This window comes from Rhamphochromis longiceps, linkage group LG7, assembly GCF_057381845.1.
Source record: "Rhamphochromis longiceps isolate RC_006_pf linkage group LG7, R_longiceps_female_GT1.1, whole genome shotgun sequence".
In the NCBI taxonomy this organism is placed as follows: Eukaryota; Metazoa; Chordata; class Actinopteri; order Cichliformes; family Cichlidae; genus Rhamphochromis; species Rhamphochromis longiceps.
The window spans coordinates 52090470-52110329 of NC_140563.1; the positions used below are offsets into that span (position 1 = coordinate 52090470).

Sequence of the window (19860 nt, forward strand, 5' to 3'; positions counted from 1 at the left end):
GAGGGAATAGTTGCAAGTGTCGAGTGGGCCTTCTCAGTGACGGTTGATCGAACAGAGAGTGGAGAAGGAGGGAGTCCTCCTGCTGGGTCAGAGCCGCATCAATGCGGTCTGTCATCACAGGTTAGAGCACGTCAATGCAGACCCTCCCTCTACTCCTCCTCCAACTCTCACCGCTGTAGTCGGAGAGGCAGGCAGACTGTCAGGGCTTTGACACAACTGCCCTACTCCCTGCTGTACTGACTGCTCAGCCCCCCACATGGTCTAAATCCCCTCTATTTTCTCCTCAACCCACTCCTCTCAAACACATGTCCGCAACCCAATTTAGTCAATGCACTCTTCGGTGAACACTGATGCGACTGGCTAAAAGGGGAACATACGTAAACTGACAGAAGGGGGAAAGAGATGGAGGATAAAATGAGAAAACAGAGATCAAGAGCCAAAGGAAAGGGTGGAGGAGATGGATTTTTTTATTTTTTTTTGGAGGGGGGGGTAGCAACAGATACAGTGGGAGAAGAGTGCAAAACGGAAAATAGGAGAGAGGGCGTGATAGCAGTGTCCCTAGAGAGGAATAGAGGAATATGCTTCAACTACAGTAAAGAGACAGATAAAGCCCCATTAACTGCTGCTTCCAGCTGCTTTCTCAGGCTCTGCCACCACATGACTCCCCCTTGATGTTTGTTTATCTTTCGTCTTATTTATTCCCCTAATTGCTGCGTCTCTGCTGTCTAAAACAGGCAGTCTTCATATCATTAAATACACATGGCCGACATGACTTCAGACAGACACGCTGCGGGGAGAATGGACAAAGACAAAGGCAGACAGGGCTGGACACAGATGCACATAGAGAGATATAATAATTATATGCCCTATAATAACCACCAATCTGCAATATGTCTGAAAATTGTTTCAGGGTAACCTGAAAATACCCTGCTCAAAAAAATTAAAGGCACATCAGATCTCAATGGGAAAAGAAACATGTTGGATATCGACACTGATATGGACTGGGTAATGTGTTAGGAACCAAAGGATGCCACGTCGTTTGATGGAAATGAAAATTAGCAACCCACTGATGCGGCAGGTTAGTCCATTTTACGAAATGTTATAGTTTTTACAGCCCCCACGTGCTCGTATGCATGTCTGACAACGTCAGGACATGGTCCTAATGAGAAGACTGTTGGTCTTCTCCAGACCCTGCCAATACTCGTATTCCACCAGCTCCACGGTGCTGAGGACAACATCATGAAGTCTGCCTTTGATTGTTTGGTCAGAGACATTCCCTGCTGGTCACTTTGTAGCTCTGGCAGTGCTCATCCTGTTTATCCTTACACAAAAGCGCAGACAGTGGTCTTGCTGATGGGTTAATGACCTTCTACGGTCCTGTCCAGCTCTCCAGAATCTCCTCCATTCTCTGTGCTGGGAGACACAGCTGGCAATGGCACACATGCCATCCCGGAGGTGTTGGACAACATGTGCAACCTCTGTAGGGTCCAGGTATCGCCTCATGGTAGTGTAGGTTAATGGAGTGTATGTAGATCGCTCCCATGATATGACATTAGCTGATATTTAATAACCGCAATTCTACAAAATACGTTTAAATCCAACTAAATAGATTTTCATTTCCTGTTTTCATGGCCAGGATGTAGTTAGGTTGTGTTATTTGGAACTTTGGAGATATATTTATAAAAGGGAAAGTCTGGACAAATAAGTGGACACATATGAATCAAAAGCTTAAACTCTGCTGTAATTATTTTATACTGCAGAGCTTAATGTATATAAATTGGATGAGTTTGTCACTAACAATTCAAACTGTAAAGCACCAATTTGCAGGAATTTGGAAAGTTAGTACATCGTGCACTTCAGGTGGTGCAGAAGAAGTCACAGCTAGTTCATCAAGCATTTTCTTAACTAAAAACAGTGTCACACAGCCCATGGTTTGTTGGGCAATACATTTTCTGCTCACGGTGTGTTAACATCCTGCAGCAGTCAGTGAACTTCACTTAACATAACACCAATTTTGTTTATATCCTGTATTCGCACCAAACACAAGAGAAGTCTAAAAAAAAGTGTGTTTGTTCATGTTCATTAGTAGGCAGTCGTCTACTTTCTGCTTTAGCTGGCACACTGCTGCCTAACTGGTGCATTATGGCCTCATGTAGGTCAGCAGAGTTGTGTAAAATTATTGGCAGAAATATGCATTATGTCACTCGTGTCGATGCATGTGTGAGAGAGAAGAACAAACATGCAAGGGATCACATAAGCATCAAAGAAACCAAGACTACCTTTAAGGCAAAATATCCTTAGATATCAAAGCAGCTAATTAAATGTATGGTTTCTTGTATAGACCGGAATTCATTTGCATTCTTTATTTTTCCCCTGTTCCTAGACACTCTTATTACCCTGCTTTCTCTTGCCCTTCCCACTCTCCTCCTCCGCTCACCTTCTCTAATTTCGTCTCCCCTGTCTCTCCCACTCCAAGCAAATAGACTGTTGTGATGGATCCAGCTGTCCCATCTTAACTTCCTTCAGCTCAGAGCTGATTCTCCCACTTTGATGACTTTGCAGCGAAGGCAGACATCTTGCACATTAACATATGATTGTGCCCATGTATTATTTGTGTGCGGGGGGACTGGAGACAGGGATCGGGAAAAATCCCAGTGCAAGCTGTCATCCGAAAGAGAGACAGAGAGAGCTACAGGAACACTGCACTTGAAAAGTCAAGAGTGTCAACATCATTCATGCGGAAAGAGTGCAAGGCTAGATGCACTCTTCCTGGGTTGTCCTGTGTGGAAGGAGTCAGAAAAGGAGGTCAAGGAGATGAAGCGTCCGAGAAAAAGTTTCAGCCTGTGAGACTCTGAGGCTTCCTGAACGCGAGTTAATTAACAGAGAATTTTGTTAAGATGAGAAAGCAAGTGATATTTCACAACTCGAAACACAGACCCACACAAACACACACGCAGGTTTTTGTGCTCTCCAGCTAAGTGACAGAAAGAAGGCCATTTCTGATGGCATGAAGCCCGTGAGCCTGAAAATGCACAGCAGCATACCTAGAAACCGCTCGCTCTTCCTCAGCATTGTGTTTAATCTCCAGCTTCTAGGTTTTGGACTCAGCCCGCTTACATTTTCAAGATGAGACAGATGAGATTTATCACTGAAGATACAGGAGATGAGAAGTAGTGATATGTTCGGCGCTGTCAGTCACTCAGTGCCGGCATTAGTCACCGCGCCTCAGCTTCTCTGATCTGTTGTCTGTCATCGACGCTCGCAGGCAAATGCATCACACGAAGCAGAAACACACACACAAACGCGCATGCACACACTCGTCTCATTTGAAACACGTTCGCTCTCGCGCACGCACCGTTCTCTCCATGAAAAAGAGATGTTCAATTTCAGTCTTTGCTAAGTGGACAGCTTGTGTCCTTCAGGAAGCAGGCAGTAAACAAGGCCTTGTTGGTGGATGGATTCTCTGTGGCACATCCTGTCAACTCCTCCAGTGATCGGAGAGAAACTGAGGTAATCTGCGCGACTCTGTGTAAGACTCATGGTGCAGATCAACTGTCTCGATTTCTTTCCGTTTTAAGTTTTAGTCATCATAATTCATATTTTTGAAAGTCCCCCCCACCCCAAAAAAAAAAAAAAAAGGATGCAAAAGGAAGATTGAAGTAGTCATCTCGTCAGAATACAGAGGCCATTCTTTGAATATTTGATGCAGACGGATAGGTGTTCACTCCAGTGGAACAAACTAGATTGGAGTCCAGTCGCTCATCTGGAAAAGGCTGTAATTTAAAGTCGTAGCTGCCGAGTGTCCTTAAGATCCTCATTTCCTTTTTTTGGCAGAACTTCAGCCTCTGGATCAGCCCACCTGGGCCCTGTCCTCTGCTGAGGTCAATTGCCCAAAGGTGCGCACACACACACACAACCACAGAAGCACCTACGCTCAGATGCTTGAATTTCACCGGCACTAATTGCAAACAATAATTTGCTCAGAAATGACGGTGTCAGAAAGCAAGTGGATAAATAGATTATCAACAGTTGTGGCACCTTCAGTGTACTCTGATTTGTTTTCTCTTTAAAGTCCAGACTTAGTTGGGGGGGGGGGGGGGGGGGGGGTTGAGAAGGGAAGAACAACATTAACATATACTTTGACTCACAAATAAATAAGCTGATAAAATTACACTATGCAGATCTCATAGTACCATATCACTCAAATAGAGTACGCCACTCTCGGACTGCAGGCTTGCTTGTGGTTCTTTAGCTGTGTTTTATGGAACCAGCTCCCAGTTTGACTTCGGCTGTGGCAGATGGCTGCTCTTCCCTGAGTCTGACGTTTCTTCCTGTTAAAGGGAGTTTTTCCTTCCCACTGTCACAAAGTGCTTGCTCATAGGGAGTTGTCTTGTCGTTGGGTTTTCCTTTCTAGTATTGTAAACAAATGTTGTTGCAAATAACATTGAATTAAACTGAATTCAGTCATTGTTTTTGATTTTAATTAATTTATGATTAAACTAATCAGCTGATTCCACTGTTACTATAGTTACATATTAATATTGGCAATAATAATTTGTGTAATGATCGCAGCGTAGTAATATCTTTACAATATGTTTTGAAAGATATTAAAAATATGGTAACATACTTTTGATTAAATAATTTAATGAGTGCATTATTTAAATTAAAAGGGGGTACTGTATGTTCATTTTACAAACGTCATGGGCTACTAGCAGTCTAATATAGAGGGCCATTACTAACACGAATGATGTCATGAAGTGAAGATCCACACACTCCAAATAACTTCTAAATAACATTAAAATTGTAAATTATGTTCAAATTCCCAATGAAAATATTAGTAACAATAAAATAAATCGACATAGATGCCATACTAACATTCACCTAGGTCTCACCAGTAGTTTGATATGCACCAGTGATCCATGTCAGACTACTGGCTACAGACTACTGCTGCATATCAGATTACTATCAGTGATGCATCACTCTGTACTGGAATTCATTTAAATAGCAGTACAGTCCCACTGCTTTTTTCTTTGTTTGTTCATTTTTTTAAATTGCCTGGCAGCGGTTTTGTGCAGATATCAGGTGTGGTGTACGGGGGTCCTTAATAGACCAAACTGAAGTGATCTGTATTTTATCTAGGTGTGCTCTAACACTATATCACCGGTAATTAATACTGAAATACCTTCAGGCATTATGTTCCATACAGGGCTCCCTTGTTTCAAGACAATACAGTAAAAAATATTATGTTTGTTGTTGTGATTTGTGTGTTTGCTACCTGAAGACCCTTGTAAAGTTCAGTAAAAGTTCTGATGACTGCGGGCTGCTAAACGCTACCAGTTTCTATTTCATTTCATGTTATTATTATGGTAAAGGACCTTTACCCTGTTCCAACATACACAGTTATACTGAGAGTAATCACAAAATTTTTAAAAAGGGATTAGTTAGTTAGTCCAGCTATTACACTGATGTGCTGGCAGATTATCCCATTGTTACCAACATATTAAAAATACTACTACGATCACTGTTCATTGATATGTTTAAATGTGGAAAAAAAATCATGAGTCAAATAAATAAAATGTAAAAAAAAAATCATATGAGTATTTATTACTCATATCTCATGTGTTCTACTGTCAGTTACTTCTCTATTTCATATACTATTATACTACTGGCTATTATAATCATATTAATGCTCAGATGTCCTATAAAGTGGTAGTACTAAATATTGTACAATGTGTGACAAAGGGCTAATAAAATTTCCAGGAGTACAGATCGACCTTTTTAAGTTGCCCCACAAGCCAAATATATTTAGTTTAATATTATATGTGATTAAAAGAAAAACCTCACCTATGACTTCTTGCACCCAAAAAATTTGAAATAATGTTCTGAGAAGATTATCAAAATAGCTGCTGATTTATTTTCTATCACCTGACAAACTGATGAATTAAGTGTTTTTGACTCAGTTGGGACTTTTGTTACCCGGCAAGGTTTTTTTTAAGCAGTTTAATTCATTGCTGTCACTTTAGACTGTCAGTGTGAGTACAGCTGCCAGTAAAATACAAAAAAACAGAATCAGATGGACTGGCAACTGTACAAACTTTACCAGCAAACATCAAAATAGAAATGGGCGCTGAAGTTCTGCCAGTACTTTCTGAGAAAGCACTGAATACATTTGAGAGCAAAAACAGAGTTAAGTAATAAACCTATCACAGTGACAAGTCTCAAGGGCATCGCGATTTTTTAACTATGATTCTGCTCGTCTCGTTTGCTTGGTACAAGTGCGCCGGCGAGGCCACACTTAGTTGACTCTTTGTGACGTGCTGTAATTTAGAGCAGCGGTCTCCAACCTTTTTTGCGCCACGGACCGGTTTATGCCCGGCAATATTTTCCCGGACCGGCCTTTAAGGTGTCGCGGATAAATACTACAAAATAAAACCAGTACCGGTACCGAAAAACAGAAGATTTATTCATAACACACGTGAAAAGACCCAGGAAAACCGAGTTAAAAACGATAACAAAATAACGCTGAAAAACGATAAAAACCCTGAAAACTATACATTTCACACCTGAGCCTCATCTCTCGCGGCCCGGTACCAAACGACTCACGGACCGGTACCAGTCCGAGGCCCGGGGGTTGGGGACCGCTGATTTAGAGTATTCGCTAAAGAATTAAACACAAGAACAAGAAGTGTGCGGCATGTCTGTGCACAGGGAACTCAGCAGTCCACAGCTGCACTTTGGTGAACATGGAAAATACAGAGTATGATTAACACTGTAACTGTAACCTGGGTGTGATTACAGCTTATTCCCGCAGCTTTATACACAGTCAGCTCTCACACATCGCATGAACATTTTGTCTTACGGGCGTCCGTTCTATTTCTGTTTAAGGTGTAAGTGTAACCTCCACGCCTCCCAGTGCCTGCCAGATGAGGATGGCGGGAACCTCCAGTGCCAGTGTGAACACAACACCACAGGCCAGGACTGCCAGCGCTGCAAGAAGGGCTTCAAAGCCAAGTCCTGGAAAGCAGGTTCCTACCTGCCGGCACCCAACGGAACCCCCAACACGTGTAAGTTAGAAATAACATCACTGACTCTTTTTAATAACACCTATCAGCCTTCTTTATTATAATAGAGCTGCACAACTGTAAGACTACTTTTTGCGGAAGCAATCTGAACCGTGGCTTCCATCGTTGCCGACTTATGAAAGAGGTTTTCTATCACTCTGACGTCCTGCATAAAAGCAGGCTGGAAAAGAAAGAAAAGGGTGAAGAGGCTGAGTTGTTGTCACCTCTGTGCAGAGAGCACATCTATGGAAGAAATATAGTATCATCAGAATTCAAGTATTTTTAGACATTGAATTTATGACACTGAATTTTTATCCTCCAAATTTCCCTGCAAAAATATTCACCTGCAAAAATTCACCTGCAAAAAATTCACCTGCAAAAATTCACCTGAAAAAAATTCACCTGCAAAAAATTCACCTGCCAAAAATTCACCTGCAAAAATTCACCTGAAAAAAATTCACCTGCAAAAAATTCACCTGCAAAAAATTCACCTGCCAAAAATTCACCTGAAAAAAATTCACCTGCAAAAAATTCACCTGCAAAAATTCACCTGCAAAAATTCAACTGCAAAAGTGATGAACTTTAATGACCCAAGCCAGAGCAATCAGCACCAGATCGAGTCGAGTGGCTCTCGGCCAATTAAATTACGCTGTTTGATCACATGACACCGTTAGCCAGCAGTTTGTCTCCTAAAAGAGAGCTGTTTAGAGGTGAGTGATTAAGTTTTTCTCCTAAATAGAGATCATTACAGAACGCCTAGTCCTACTTAAAATCCCATTTATTTTTATTTTATCATCTACTCGAACTAAGGAAAACGTTTGACTAACTCAAAGACAATTTCCACGCCTCCCCTGCCTGACTGCAGAGGCAGTTTTGAATTTAGGAGCAGCAAGATGGAAGCAGCAAACCCTGGCGATTCTCCGGTAAGTATATTGTTTTTTATCTTCAAGTTTGTCTTTTGAAACGTTAATTTTATTTAAATCCGTTGCTCACGTATAAAGTACACAGACGGGGTCTTTGCTCAACTCGTCTGAGGCGTGTCTCACTAAGCGCTACATGCTAGCATCCTGCTAACCGAGCTACCCTTTACATGCTGTGCTTTAGAAAATAGGATACTCGTTAAAAAATACTCCGCAGATATTGATAGATAGACGAACACTGCAAATATAATGTTGTAAACGAAAACGGCCTTTGGTGAAGTGGTAAAATACACCATGAATAAAGCCATAGATTGAATGGCTGCCATGGTTGCAGAACGGCCTGATTTAATGACAAGAATGGGGAAGAGTGAGGCGAAGTGAACCAAAGCCACAAAACACGGTCAGACAAGGCGGCAAAAGGGGAGTGATCTGTCCGTCAGTATGAAGTTGGTGTGTGCTTTGGTGAACAAAAACTCGAGACCGGTAGCAGGAAGGTGGGAGACTCGTGTTTCACTGGAATAGTGGTGAATTAAAACATCCTTTGTTGGGGACATTTAGGTGTAAATGCATCCATAAAGGTGAGACAGAGGCAGACCAGACAGTGAAGAAAACAAGGCAAACATTAGAAATATTAAAACGGAAATATAGGATTAATATAACATACAATTGGGGAAAATGTAAGGAACACAATGTAAATGATATTGTAAAGTCATTAAAACAGCATACTCTGATTAAAAGAAACAGATAATTGGGTAGGAGGATGATGATGATAATAATAATAATAATAATAATAATGTTAAAGAACATGTACAAGATGGGTATGTATACTTGTAGCCAGAACTTAACAACTACAAAGTTGTAGCATGCCAGACCATCTTGATTGAATGTAACTTCGCTCCACACAAGTTTTATGGTAGACATATTCATATTGGTATCTAATAAATGATTAATTCTTAGATTTTATCAAACGTTAATTTATAAATTGTTTCTGTCTTTATGTGTTTGTTTCAGATTATGCAAGATGTAATTATTCAGTCAGCAAGACACTTGCTGCAGTTACTGACATCATCCAACTGAACTGCTGCTGTGATGAATCAGAATACAAGGTTTACTTTAGCAAGACTTATGAGTTAATGCTACATTTAACTAAATTGTTATATATTTTGTGTCCAATATTGTCTCCATATGATTTTGTTTTTTGCAACATCTTGCAGAGAACAGAGTCAAGGTACCAGCTTGGTTAACCCTAAAAGACCATCTGTTCATCAAGAAATGACCAGGTGAAAAAGTCATAAACTAAACACTCTGCATGAGCATGGAATTTAGGATGCAACTTTACATCTTACCTGCTCTACACTCAGGGCTTGAATTACAACAACAGTCAATCACATAAAAAAAAATATATACTTTTGGTAGTTCTGTGTCTGTCTCTCTCCTCCAAACCCAGATGGCTGCTGGTACTGAACCGGGTTCTGCTGGAGGTTTCTTCTTGTTAAAGGGGAGTTTTTCCTCTGCACTGTCACTTCATGCTGCTCAGTGTGAGGGATTGTTGAGGTTGAGTCCATATGTCCTGCGAACAACTGCTGGGCAATGACACCATGCAATCTTCTGGGATTCCTTGGATAGAAAACCTGTGAGCTGCACTTGTCCTTGGTCTTCACAGCTCACCTTTTTACTGTTTATTGAATCAAAATTCTCCAGTGACATGGATTCTACATTGTAACTGATGTGATGTTCTATAAAGTGGTTTTAATAAAAAAAAAAAAAGGCAAAAATTAGTTTGTTTCTTTATTCAATTTTTGAACAGTGATACTCATTCAGTAAATGCAAATTATTTACATGGCAGTGCACTATAGGCATAAATCTAGACCCCTAGATAAAACATGATGGCATTATAGCAGTGACAACTCCTCCACAGTAGCAGGTGGGATTTTTCTTTTTTGAGGACGGCTCCTTTTACCTGTCACTACAGATGGTCTGTTTGTTCTGATCAAGAGCCTTTTTTTGGGCAGCTGAAGAGGAGAAGTCTATCTTATGGCCAACCTCTGGCTGTATCTTGGTCATATTACCCAGCAAAACCCAGTATGCAGGTTCATCTGTAACAGTCCTTGTGCCACAGATCACTGTTGCTTCTACATTAAACAGAAGAGCAGTGACATGGGTGCAGGTCTCCGTGACTCCGGCCTTACAGCTGCAGTGGGTGGCTTCAACCTTCCCTGTGATGCTCACAGTGACCCATGGCTGCAATGCTGGTTCATTCAGTCTTTGAGAGTGCAGGACCTGAAACACACACAAAGTTCTTGTCTTTAAATGAACTATGAGCCAAGGCTGACATAAATGTTTTATCTACTTAATCATTAATGTAACAGTGTTTAGAAAGTTAGCACATACATGTAATTTTTCATTTCTTTATGTGTCCATCTATAGAACGCTGCATGTTATAGTGTAAATCTGCCTGTTCTCTGTCAGAAACCTGCCTGCAGAAAATGAACCTAAAGGATGTAATGCAAGGATGTCATCACTTTCAAGATGGAGAAAGCATAAAGTGACAATTATGAATCATTTAATATGATAAGGAGATTCTGCAGGTCATTAATCAATGTATAAAATTATTTTTAGTGACACAAGATACAAATATGGAAGGAAGATGTATAATCGCTCAGTTTGGGGAAATTGTGGGTAGCCTGCAAGGGCCTCAACTTCTCCATACCCACAATGTGCAACAAATGGGCACAGCTATCTTCAACAGTGGAACATCGGCCAGTTACTTCCAACTTTAACGCAGCTTGTAGTCTTGGAGAGCAGCACACCAAAACTGCATGCACAACTTCTGCTAACAGTGGAAACAGATTAAGAAATCCATGCAAACAGATTCATAAACCGAAAGATTATTTTACAGGATTAATGATCATATCAGCCGCTGGCTGATCACAAACCCTGAGGGTGTATACGAGAAGCAGAAGAAGCAGAGGGGATATCCAGTTTAAGTTTAGATAGTATTTGTAAAGATATTGACCATATCCTTTTCTGAAAGTGTGGATATAATGGATGGGGTAAGGTACTGACATGCTACAACTTTATAGTTGTTAAGTTCTGGCTACAAGTATACATACCCATCTTGTACATTTTTTTATTATTATTATTATTATCATCATCATCATCATCATCATCCTCCTCCTACCCAATTATCTGTTTCTTTTAATCAGAGTATGCTGTTTTAATGACTTTACAATATCATTTACATTGTGTTCCTTACATTTTCCCCAATTGTATGTTATATTAATCCTATATTTCCGTTTTAATATTTCTAATGTTTGCCTTGTTTTCTTCACTGTCTGGTCTGCCTCTGTCTCACCTTTATGGATGCATTTACACCTAAATGTCCCCAACAAAGGATGTTTTAATTCACCACTATTCCAGTGAAACACGAGTCTCCCACCTTCCTGCTACCGGTCTCGAGTTTTTGTTCACCAAAGCACACACCAACTTCATACTGACGGACAGATCACTCCCCTTTTGCCGCCTTGTCTGACCGTGTTTTGTGGCTTTGGTTCACTTCGCCTCACTCTTCCCCATTCTTGTCATTAAATCAGGCCGTTCTGCAACCATGGCAGCCATTCAATCTATGGCTTTATTCATGGTGTATTTTACCACTTCACCAAAGGCCGTTTTCGTTTACAACATTATATTTGCAGTGTTCGTCTATCTATCAATATCTGCGGAGTATTTTTTAACGAGTATCCTATTTTCTAAAGCACAGCATGTAAAGGGTAGCTCGGTTAGCAGGATGCTAGCATGTAGCGCTTAGTGAGACACGCCTCAGACGAGTTGAGCAAAGACCCCGTCTGTGTACTTTATACGTGAGCAACGGATTTAAATAAAATTAACGTTTCAAAAGACAAACTTGAAGATAAAAAACAATATACTTACCGGAGAATCGCCAGGGTTTGCTGCTTCCATCTTGCTGCTCCTAAATTCAAAACTGCCTCTGCAGTCAGGCAGGGGAGGCGTGGAAATTGTCTTTGAGTTAGTCAAACGTTTTCCTTAGTTCGAGTAGATGATAAAATAAAAATAAATGGGATTTTAAGTAGGACTAGGCGTTCTGTAATGATCTCTATTTAGGAGAAAAACTTAATCACTCACCTCTAAACAGCTCTCTTTTAGGAGACAAACTGCTGGCTAACGGTGTCATGTGATCAAACAGCGTAATTTAATTGGCCGAGAGCCACTCGACTCGATCTGGTGCTGATTGCTCTGGCTTGGGTCATTAAAGTTCATCACTTTTGCAGTTGAATTTTTGCAGGTGAATTTTTGCAGGTGAATTTTTTGCAGGTGAATTTTTTTCAGGTGAATTTTTTGCAGGGAAATTTGGAGGATAAAAATTCAGTGTCATAAATTCAATGTCTAAAAATACTTGAATTCTGATGATACTATATTTCTTCCATACACATCAGAGCCGTGTCATGACGTGGGAGTGTGTGGGGAGGAAATCCTCTCAGTAGCCAGCTACAGTAGCTAGATATGATAAAATAATAATCTAGGGCAGCCCCTCCCTAGCCTTTCTCCTTCCAAACAGACACTGAGACACTTAGGAGCACAAGAGATGCACACAGAAACCCGCAACTGCACACCTGTACTTGTGCACTCTCACACACACACAAACACACTGCAGAGAATGGCTCTATTGTTAGCCTTTTGTTTTAAATCTGCCTGACATTTCCGACCCAGTTCTAATGGTACCGACGCAACTCCCGAGCCCACCGCCCATTTTTTCTTTTTTTTTTAAACTGAATCCCATTAGTGGAATTTTAAAAATTCAAATGTTTGCAGCTCGCTCCGTCGAAATGCTACACAAAACGGCCACGGCTCACGAAAGAGCCTCTACAGATTGCATTATGCATGCTCGGGCTAGGCTAACTGTTAGTACAATCTCGGGGAAAAAAAAATATGCAAGAGAGGCGAAAGTTTTGATGCGAGTGTAGCAAAGTGGTAGTGCTCTCTTAAAACATCCATATGTGATGAGCGCCCGTGAATATGGGGATTAGAGAGAGAGCAGCAAGATAAAATTAGGAAGAATGGAGGAGGCGGGTTCAGTAATTACTTCAGGACTTTGAGAGGTAGTCCAAAACAAGCCTTTATTTTTGCAGAGCAGCTCTTTAGCTCTCTCTGCCACCTGAGTCTGATGAATGAGGCAGAGTCAAGTCTTTAGGCAAACTGAATGCATAAATAAACAAGCTCTCATCTCATATCCTCTTCCCTTTTCTTATTCTCTTTCAGGTACAATTGCTGGTTCCCCCTCTGGTTCTAGTAAGTAATAATGCAAAGCGAAGCAGAAGAAGTGCTATTCTACTCTGCTTCTCTCCCTGTCTCGTCTCGGTCCCCTTTTTGTTGCATTGTTTTAACCCCACACCTCGCCATCTGGATCTCCTAAACCCCACCCTGCTCTCTCTCTTTGTGATGTTCAGCTGGCTCTCGACTCAGTCATTCCTCTTCCCCCCCTCTGCATCTCCTCTCCTCACTTGCTCCAGCTCAAGCCCCGCGTGCTTCATTATTAATAGGCCTCTCTGTCGCCCATGTCCTTTCATCCCAACACATCACACTAACCTGCACAGGAGGATTTCTTCCACAGTTCTGCTGTTTTTTTTATTTAGACTAAAGACAGTTCTGTTGATGGATTGAAGAAAAGGGGCGATGAGAGAGGGCTGAGTGAGAGAACGGCGGGTGGATGGAGCAGAAAAGGGAGCTGAGCGAGGGAGAGAGAGAACGAAAAGGGAGAGAAGGATGTGGGCATATGTTAGTGTGATTCCGGGTGAGGAGCGTGGGGAGGCAGGAATAAAAGGGAATTTGATTAGGGATTCTCTCTGTGGAGAGACTCGCAGCCTCCGAGCTGTTAGACAGAAACGATCGGCAAAGTGGCAACATCAACCCTGACAGCACTGGGCTTTTCTCCACATGGCCCAACAGTAAAGGCTGATGCATGGATAGACTGAGCAATTGGACTGCACTGCAGAAGCCTTCTTTTTTAAATGGTCTCCTCTGACAGTTAGACACAACTGTCTGGTTAGTTAGAGAATGAAAAGAAAAAAATTGGTGTTATTTATCAAAGAAAATAATGATTCTAGCTAATGGGATGATTACGGGTTCGGTTTTCCAGTTTCAGCCTACCCACACATTTAGCTTCTGTTTATTAATGGAGATCTGTACTTGTTGTTGCCAAATAGCCACAACAGGAACTTCATCTAGGACGTTTACCGCTCCCAAAGCTGATGACGGGACAGAGGTGAAAGCTGGAGTTGAAACTAAGGGTGAAACTGAAGGTGAGGGCGGGCCCGAGGGCGACGTGGAAACAACCACAACCATCTCTGAAGCTGAACGGTCTCCCGCTGTTACCCACAAACCACTTCAGGAAGGTGCGACAAAGTAGATTAGGAATAGGTAGATTGAAAGTTGATGCTTTATACTTTTTCAGTATGTCCTCAATATGATGCAAAAGCAGTTCTGATGAGCAACGTGCCTCTGTGGTGTTAATGCTCGGCCTGTCTCTAATGGTAATGTTAAAAGCTGGTTGTCTTATCTTGAGAGCAAGGTCATCAAGGTCATTCAGAGTTTATTCATTCAGATTGAATGATTTTTGAGCAGTCCGGGATAGATGTGAACATTTCGGTCAGCCGCCTCGATATACTGTACGGTAAAGTGGCCTGTAAAGCGCGGCTTGCTTTCATACTAAATTAAATCCTGCTATTTTGGTAAGCAGCAGACCTCTCATGTTGTACCAGGAAAGCACTTAGAAAGTGGGAGGAGCTGTGATAGTTTTTTTTGGTCTTAAGGAAATCCATTAAGAGCATGTTTTGAACAGCGCAGCAGTTTTGTTGTTTGGCTGACGACAGGAACTCAAAGAACCCACTCATTTGCTTTGATTTAGGTGAGCCTGACAGGAGCTTTAACATTACATAAACAGGACTACAACCCTCAGAGAGCCTTTTAAAGTCCTGTTTGAAGGACACAAACTTTACAGAATATCTCACGTAGACTTTTAAATTTAGTCATAATGCTACAATAAAGCAATACAATGCATTCCCAATGGGGCCTCAACCTACAGCTTCTTTTATTATCATTTACTTCATTCTTTTTCTTTCATTAATCAAACAAAACGCAAAATACTGAATTAACAATTGGAGAAATGTTTTGCAAAAAAAAACACGGAACTGAGGGATTGAACCAGTGTTATCAGTGTGTTGTTTTACGGACTTTGTTTGTAGCAGCCTGTTGCAAGAACATAAAATGTGATGTAATACACGGTGGAGGCTGTGTCATGGTTTGGGGCTGCGGTGAAATCAGAGGTGTTGAAGATCTTGTCAATAATGATGGAATTATGAATGCAAAAAAATACTTTCAGCTTGTGATTCACCATGCAAAACAATCCTGAAAAAGTTCCAAATATCAAGAACTGAGGAGTGGCTCAAGTTTTAATACATAAAAGTTGTTTCTGCTTGACTTCTATCTGTACATACCAGATATAAATGTACAATATGCAGCAATATTAAAAAATATACAACACTGCTCTGTTACACTTCTGGTAGACCAACGTGAAAGATCATCCTATTGTAGAATTGTATTCTTGCCTATTTTTAATCTCAGCTTTAGAGAAATGTATTTGGCTTGAATCTGACCCCGATGTGAGCAAACCTCTGTTATCTGTGTGTGTGTGCGTGTGTGTAAGTGCATGTGAATGTGTGTTTGTGAGCAGGTGTGTTTAGATTTATGGCGAGCATATGGTGCAGTTCAGTAAAACCCATAAATCATCTTCATCCCCTCCTTCACCTCCCAGGGATCTCAGGTCTTAGGTTCCATTCTCACAGAGTGTTCGCCACTACTGTTTGTACATGCACACACTGATGCACACGCACACACACACGCACACACACACACACACACACACACACACACACACACACACACACACACACACACACACACACACACACACACACACACACAGGTTTTATCATATCATGTAACTGAAGGTCCTGACTTTAATATCTAGATCAAATAACACCATTAGTCTTGAATAATACAGCATAAACTGTTATTTCATTTATCTTATTTAAGTGTATCTTAAGAACCTTTTTAAAACCTCCAGGTTAGAAGTGACAATACATACTTTAACTTTTTCCCACTTATAATGCTTGATTTTTTTTATATCCACATAAAAAGCCGGTTATATAAGCAATATTTTCAATACTATTACCGTTTCCAGGAATATAAAAATGAAAATCCAGGCTTAGTTATTCATTGATTTTGATGTAAAATCAAACAATGATAAGTTGTATTTTTAATATGTTCTGTGCTTCCCGAGCAGATGTACCTTTTAAAAAACATTACAGCAGCTTATGCTTGGACAGGATGTTATAGTAGTCGCAGCCTTTGTCGTGCCTCTGCCCCAGTTAAGTCAGTGAGCATGCTCAGATAAGGATTAGCGATGCATTGGCAAGAGGCTCTGATCCAATGAGCCCGTTGCCTATTGGTCAGCTGGACAGATGGGTGTTTGGTGAGTGGGGAGGGCTGGTGGGAGAAACCAAAATCCCCAAACCCTGTCGTACATCTACCTATCCAGACGCATGACCCCTCGTGACCCATGACTTCATCGTTTATCCAAAACCAGATCCTCTGGGCTGAAAAAGAGCCATACAAGCATAACCTGTCACATGCTGAACCGCACATGCAGATGACCATGTGTGCACACACACACTGATGATGCATTACTCTACTGAATTACTTGCATTTTTTGAAAAGATTGAACTTGGCCTTGGTCTTGGAGAGATTGGATCATGTCTGGAAAATCATGTGACATATTAATAACATCCATGCGCTCTGCCACCGTCAGGTGTTCGGGCAAAATGTTAACCGCCTATGAATCCCAATGTATTCATTAGTGTGACTCTAAATCAATGTTTAACACTCCGGTAATAAATGATGAGAATGCTAAGACTGACAGGTGGCATTAAAAATTATTGTTATACTTTTTTCCCGGGCTACATTAATTGAAGTGACAAATGATCTCATTACATGCAAATGCATAAAAATGCCAGTGCGCGCCAGCAGACACTACATGCTCGCTTCAGCACGCGCGCTGAGGCGAGGTGTGTGCATGGAAGAGTGTGTCATGGGACAGTTAGTGAGTCCATTTGCGCAGACAGACAGGCACATATTAAGGGATTTAAAAATGAATCAGCTTAGACTGCCAATGCATTATGTGTGAGAGTGGTGGCACTGTTGCATGGCTGGAAATGATACAAAGACTTATTTTTTTATTTTTTAACCCTTTTTCTGTATATACAGAGTCTATTACATTCCACAGCTCTGTTTCTGGGGTCGGAAAATCACATTTCAGCTCTCTAAACCCCCCATTATTTCAATACAAGTGAAGGTAGGCGCCGTGTGAGACTCACTTAATGTAGTTTAGTTTCGATTGCAGTAGAGTGATATTAGGATTGATAGCTATGAGTGCGATGGTTAAAATGCCTTCCTTTACATCTGATTCAGAGTTTTCAAAACCCTCATACTCAAAATCCACTGCTAGCCCGAGTTTAAAACCTACCAGATTCCTCTTCTCCATTCCTTTCCCGGTTCTGCTTTCAAACCTCTCTGTGGAACTGGACAGCCTATTGTCCTTCCAGAAATAGATTTGTTACATTGTTGTAGAATGTAGAATGAGTTTTATGATGTACTTTTCACCAAACATCTTACAAAGAAGCTTTGATCTTGTTCTCATCATACAGGAAGTTTAAAGTATCTGACTGTTCTGGATCTGTAAGGGGAATAATCCTGTATTTACATGTATTACATTCTACAAACACACAATAAGCCCAGAGACAGACTGGTGACCTGTCCAGGGGTGTATCCGCCTCTTGCCCCGTGGTAGCTGGGATAGGCTCCAATCCCCACCCACCCCCCACATGACCCTTAACTGGATAAGCGGAGAAAATGAATGGATGGATGGATGGCTCAATGGAAACATACACAATATATGTCTTAATTAAATTATTATAAATAAACCAACTGCAAAATAAATATATTAACGATGCAATAAAGTGAAGTGTAGAGGAACCGCGCAGCTAGTATTACCACTCAGTTATTCTCTCTCATTAACTGTTTACTGATGATTCACTTAAGTGGAAAATAGCATGACGATCAACCCGGACATTTCCGCGGTTTCAATGCAGTTTCGTATAATTAGATTATGTGGCAATCTGGTGCACCTCTGTGCAGCTGTGTTACATTTATAGTGATCCAGCAACTGATTTGTAGCTGTTTTGAAGGTGAGAGATAAGTGTTGCCATTATTTGTCATTGTTTTTGTCTGACGACAAAGCTGAGTGTGTGCAAACACATACGGACACATCCATGTAAGTGCAAAGAAAACGGCGTAATACACTTTGACAAACACTGTGTGATTTCATTTTACAACCGCATTAACAATAGTCACACCTTTTAGCAGTCACAGCGTTTTCCAGAAAGGACACAATTTTCAGCACAGAAAGGGTTTGTGGAACAGCTTTTTGAGTTTAGCCTGTCTCAGCAGTGTGAAATCGCACTTTCATTGCGGGTTCTCACTTCCGTTCGTGTGTGAACGTGCGCATACTTGTGTGTGAGTGTGTGTGCGCGTATATGTGCTCATTTGAAGGGAAAAAAGGGGGGGGAGCGCTAGGCTTTCTTTGGATAAACAATCTGAGGCAGCATCTCTTATGCTAATGCCATAGCCTGCACATTCCTCATTGCATTTACATTCTCCGTCCTCATGCAACTGATGCAACAGACAGCAGAGCTCCACCAGCAGAAACCCGAGTTACAGAGAGCTCAGCCCCGCTAACACACAATGTGTTACCCACCAGCGCTGCGCCTAAGCCTCTACTGATACCCACGGGAGAATCTGACACACTTCATATTACAACAAAGGTTCACCCTCCATCACCATCCTCTCTGCCAGAGCAGCGCAGAGTTCCCCTGACACCAGAGGAGTTTACGCCTTCAGAAACAATCCCCGAACACTTGCATCTGTCGCATCTAGTCCTGAAGAACTCTGCACATGGCTCAGCGGTCGATCAACATCATCGCCACCACCGACAAAAGATCACAGAGGAGCCCGATGTCCATCTGCTGACACACCATCACACGAGCTGTGTTAAAACTGGGGATAAATGCTCAGAGCTAAGGCACAGTAAGACATAGATAGCAGTAGATACAGAGTAGAATGGAAGCCCACAGAAATGAGAGTAATCTAATTTAGAATGAGATCGTTTTACAGCCAGCGTGATGGGGTTTACAGGGTGTCAAAGTCTTTTAAAATGGGCAATTTTCAGGCCTAACATGCTTTTATACACAAGCTACCATCACTTTTACGCTCACCATTATATCATATGTCTGAAGCCTTGCTCAGTTTAGGTGCTGACAGTGAAATCCACTTAATGTGGGTGAATGAGCGTGTGAGAAGCTACAGAAAGAAACAGAAAGTTGGATTAGTTCGGCCGACATCGTCTTTGCATCATTTAAAGTCACAGAGAGAACTGCAGAGCATCAGAGGATCGGAGACTGAGCCCAAATTTATGTGAACTCACTGCAGCACATGCCCTTCTTTCAGTCAGCGTGGAGCAAAGGGGGAACACCGAAGGCTCCGGCTGCCAGCGTCTCCTGTCAGATGGTTCGAACTGAGCTGATTGAGATTAATGCCAAGAATGGTTCGGATCACTCCTACCCCCCCAAGGCAGCGCGGGTTACTGAGATTAAATGCGTTTATGCTCACCGCTGTGCTACATCAGCCAGTTGAAACAACTGTGATTCAGAATCCTGCTTTCCCACAAGAGAGTTCATCAGCCGGTGTGT

At 41.5% G+C, this 19860-nt stretch overlaps 1 protein-coding gene across 1 annotated transcript in view; it reads left to right on the forward strand.

The window, feature by feature from the left end:
- ntng2b (netrin g2b) overlaps nucleotides 1-19860 on the forward strand; it is an 84734-nt gene that overhangs the window by 40006 nt on the left and 24868 nt on the right. The window contains 5 exon segments of the mRNA XM_085414238.1: nucleotides 6886-7064; nucleotides 13259-13288; nucleotides 14203-14391; nucleotides 17321-17382; nucleotides 17384-17408. Of these exon segments, the coding sequence (XP_085270364.1) occupies nucleotides 6886-7064; nucleotides 13259-13288; nucleotides 14203-14391; nucleotides 17321-17382; nucleotides 17384-17408 (485 nt within the window).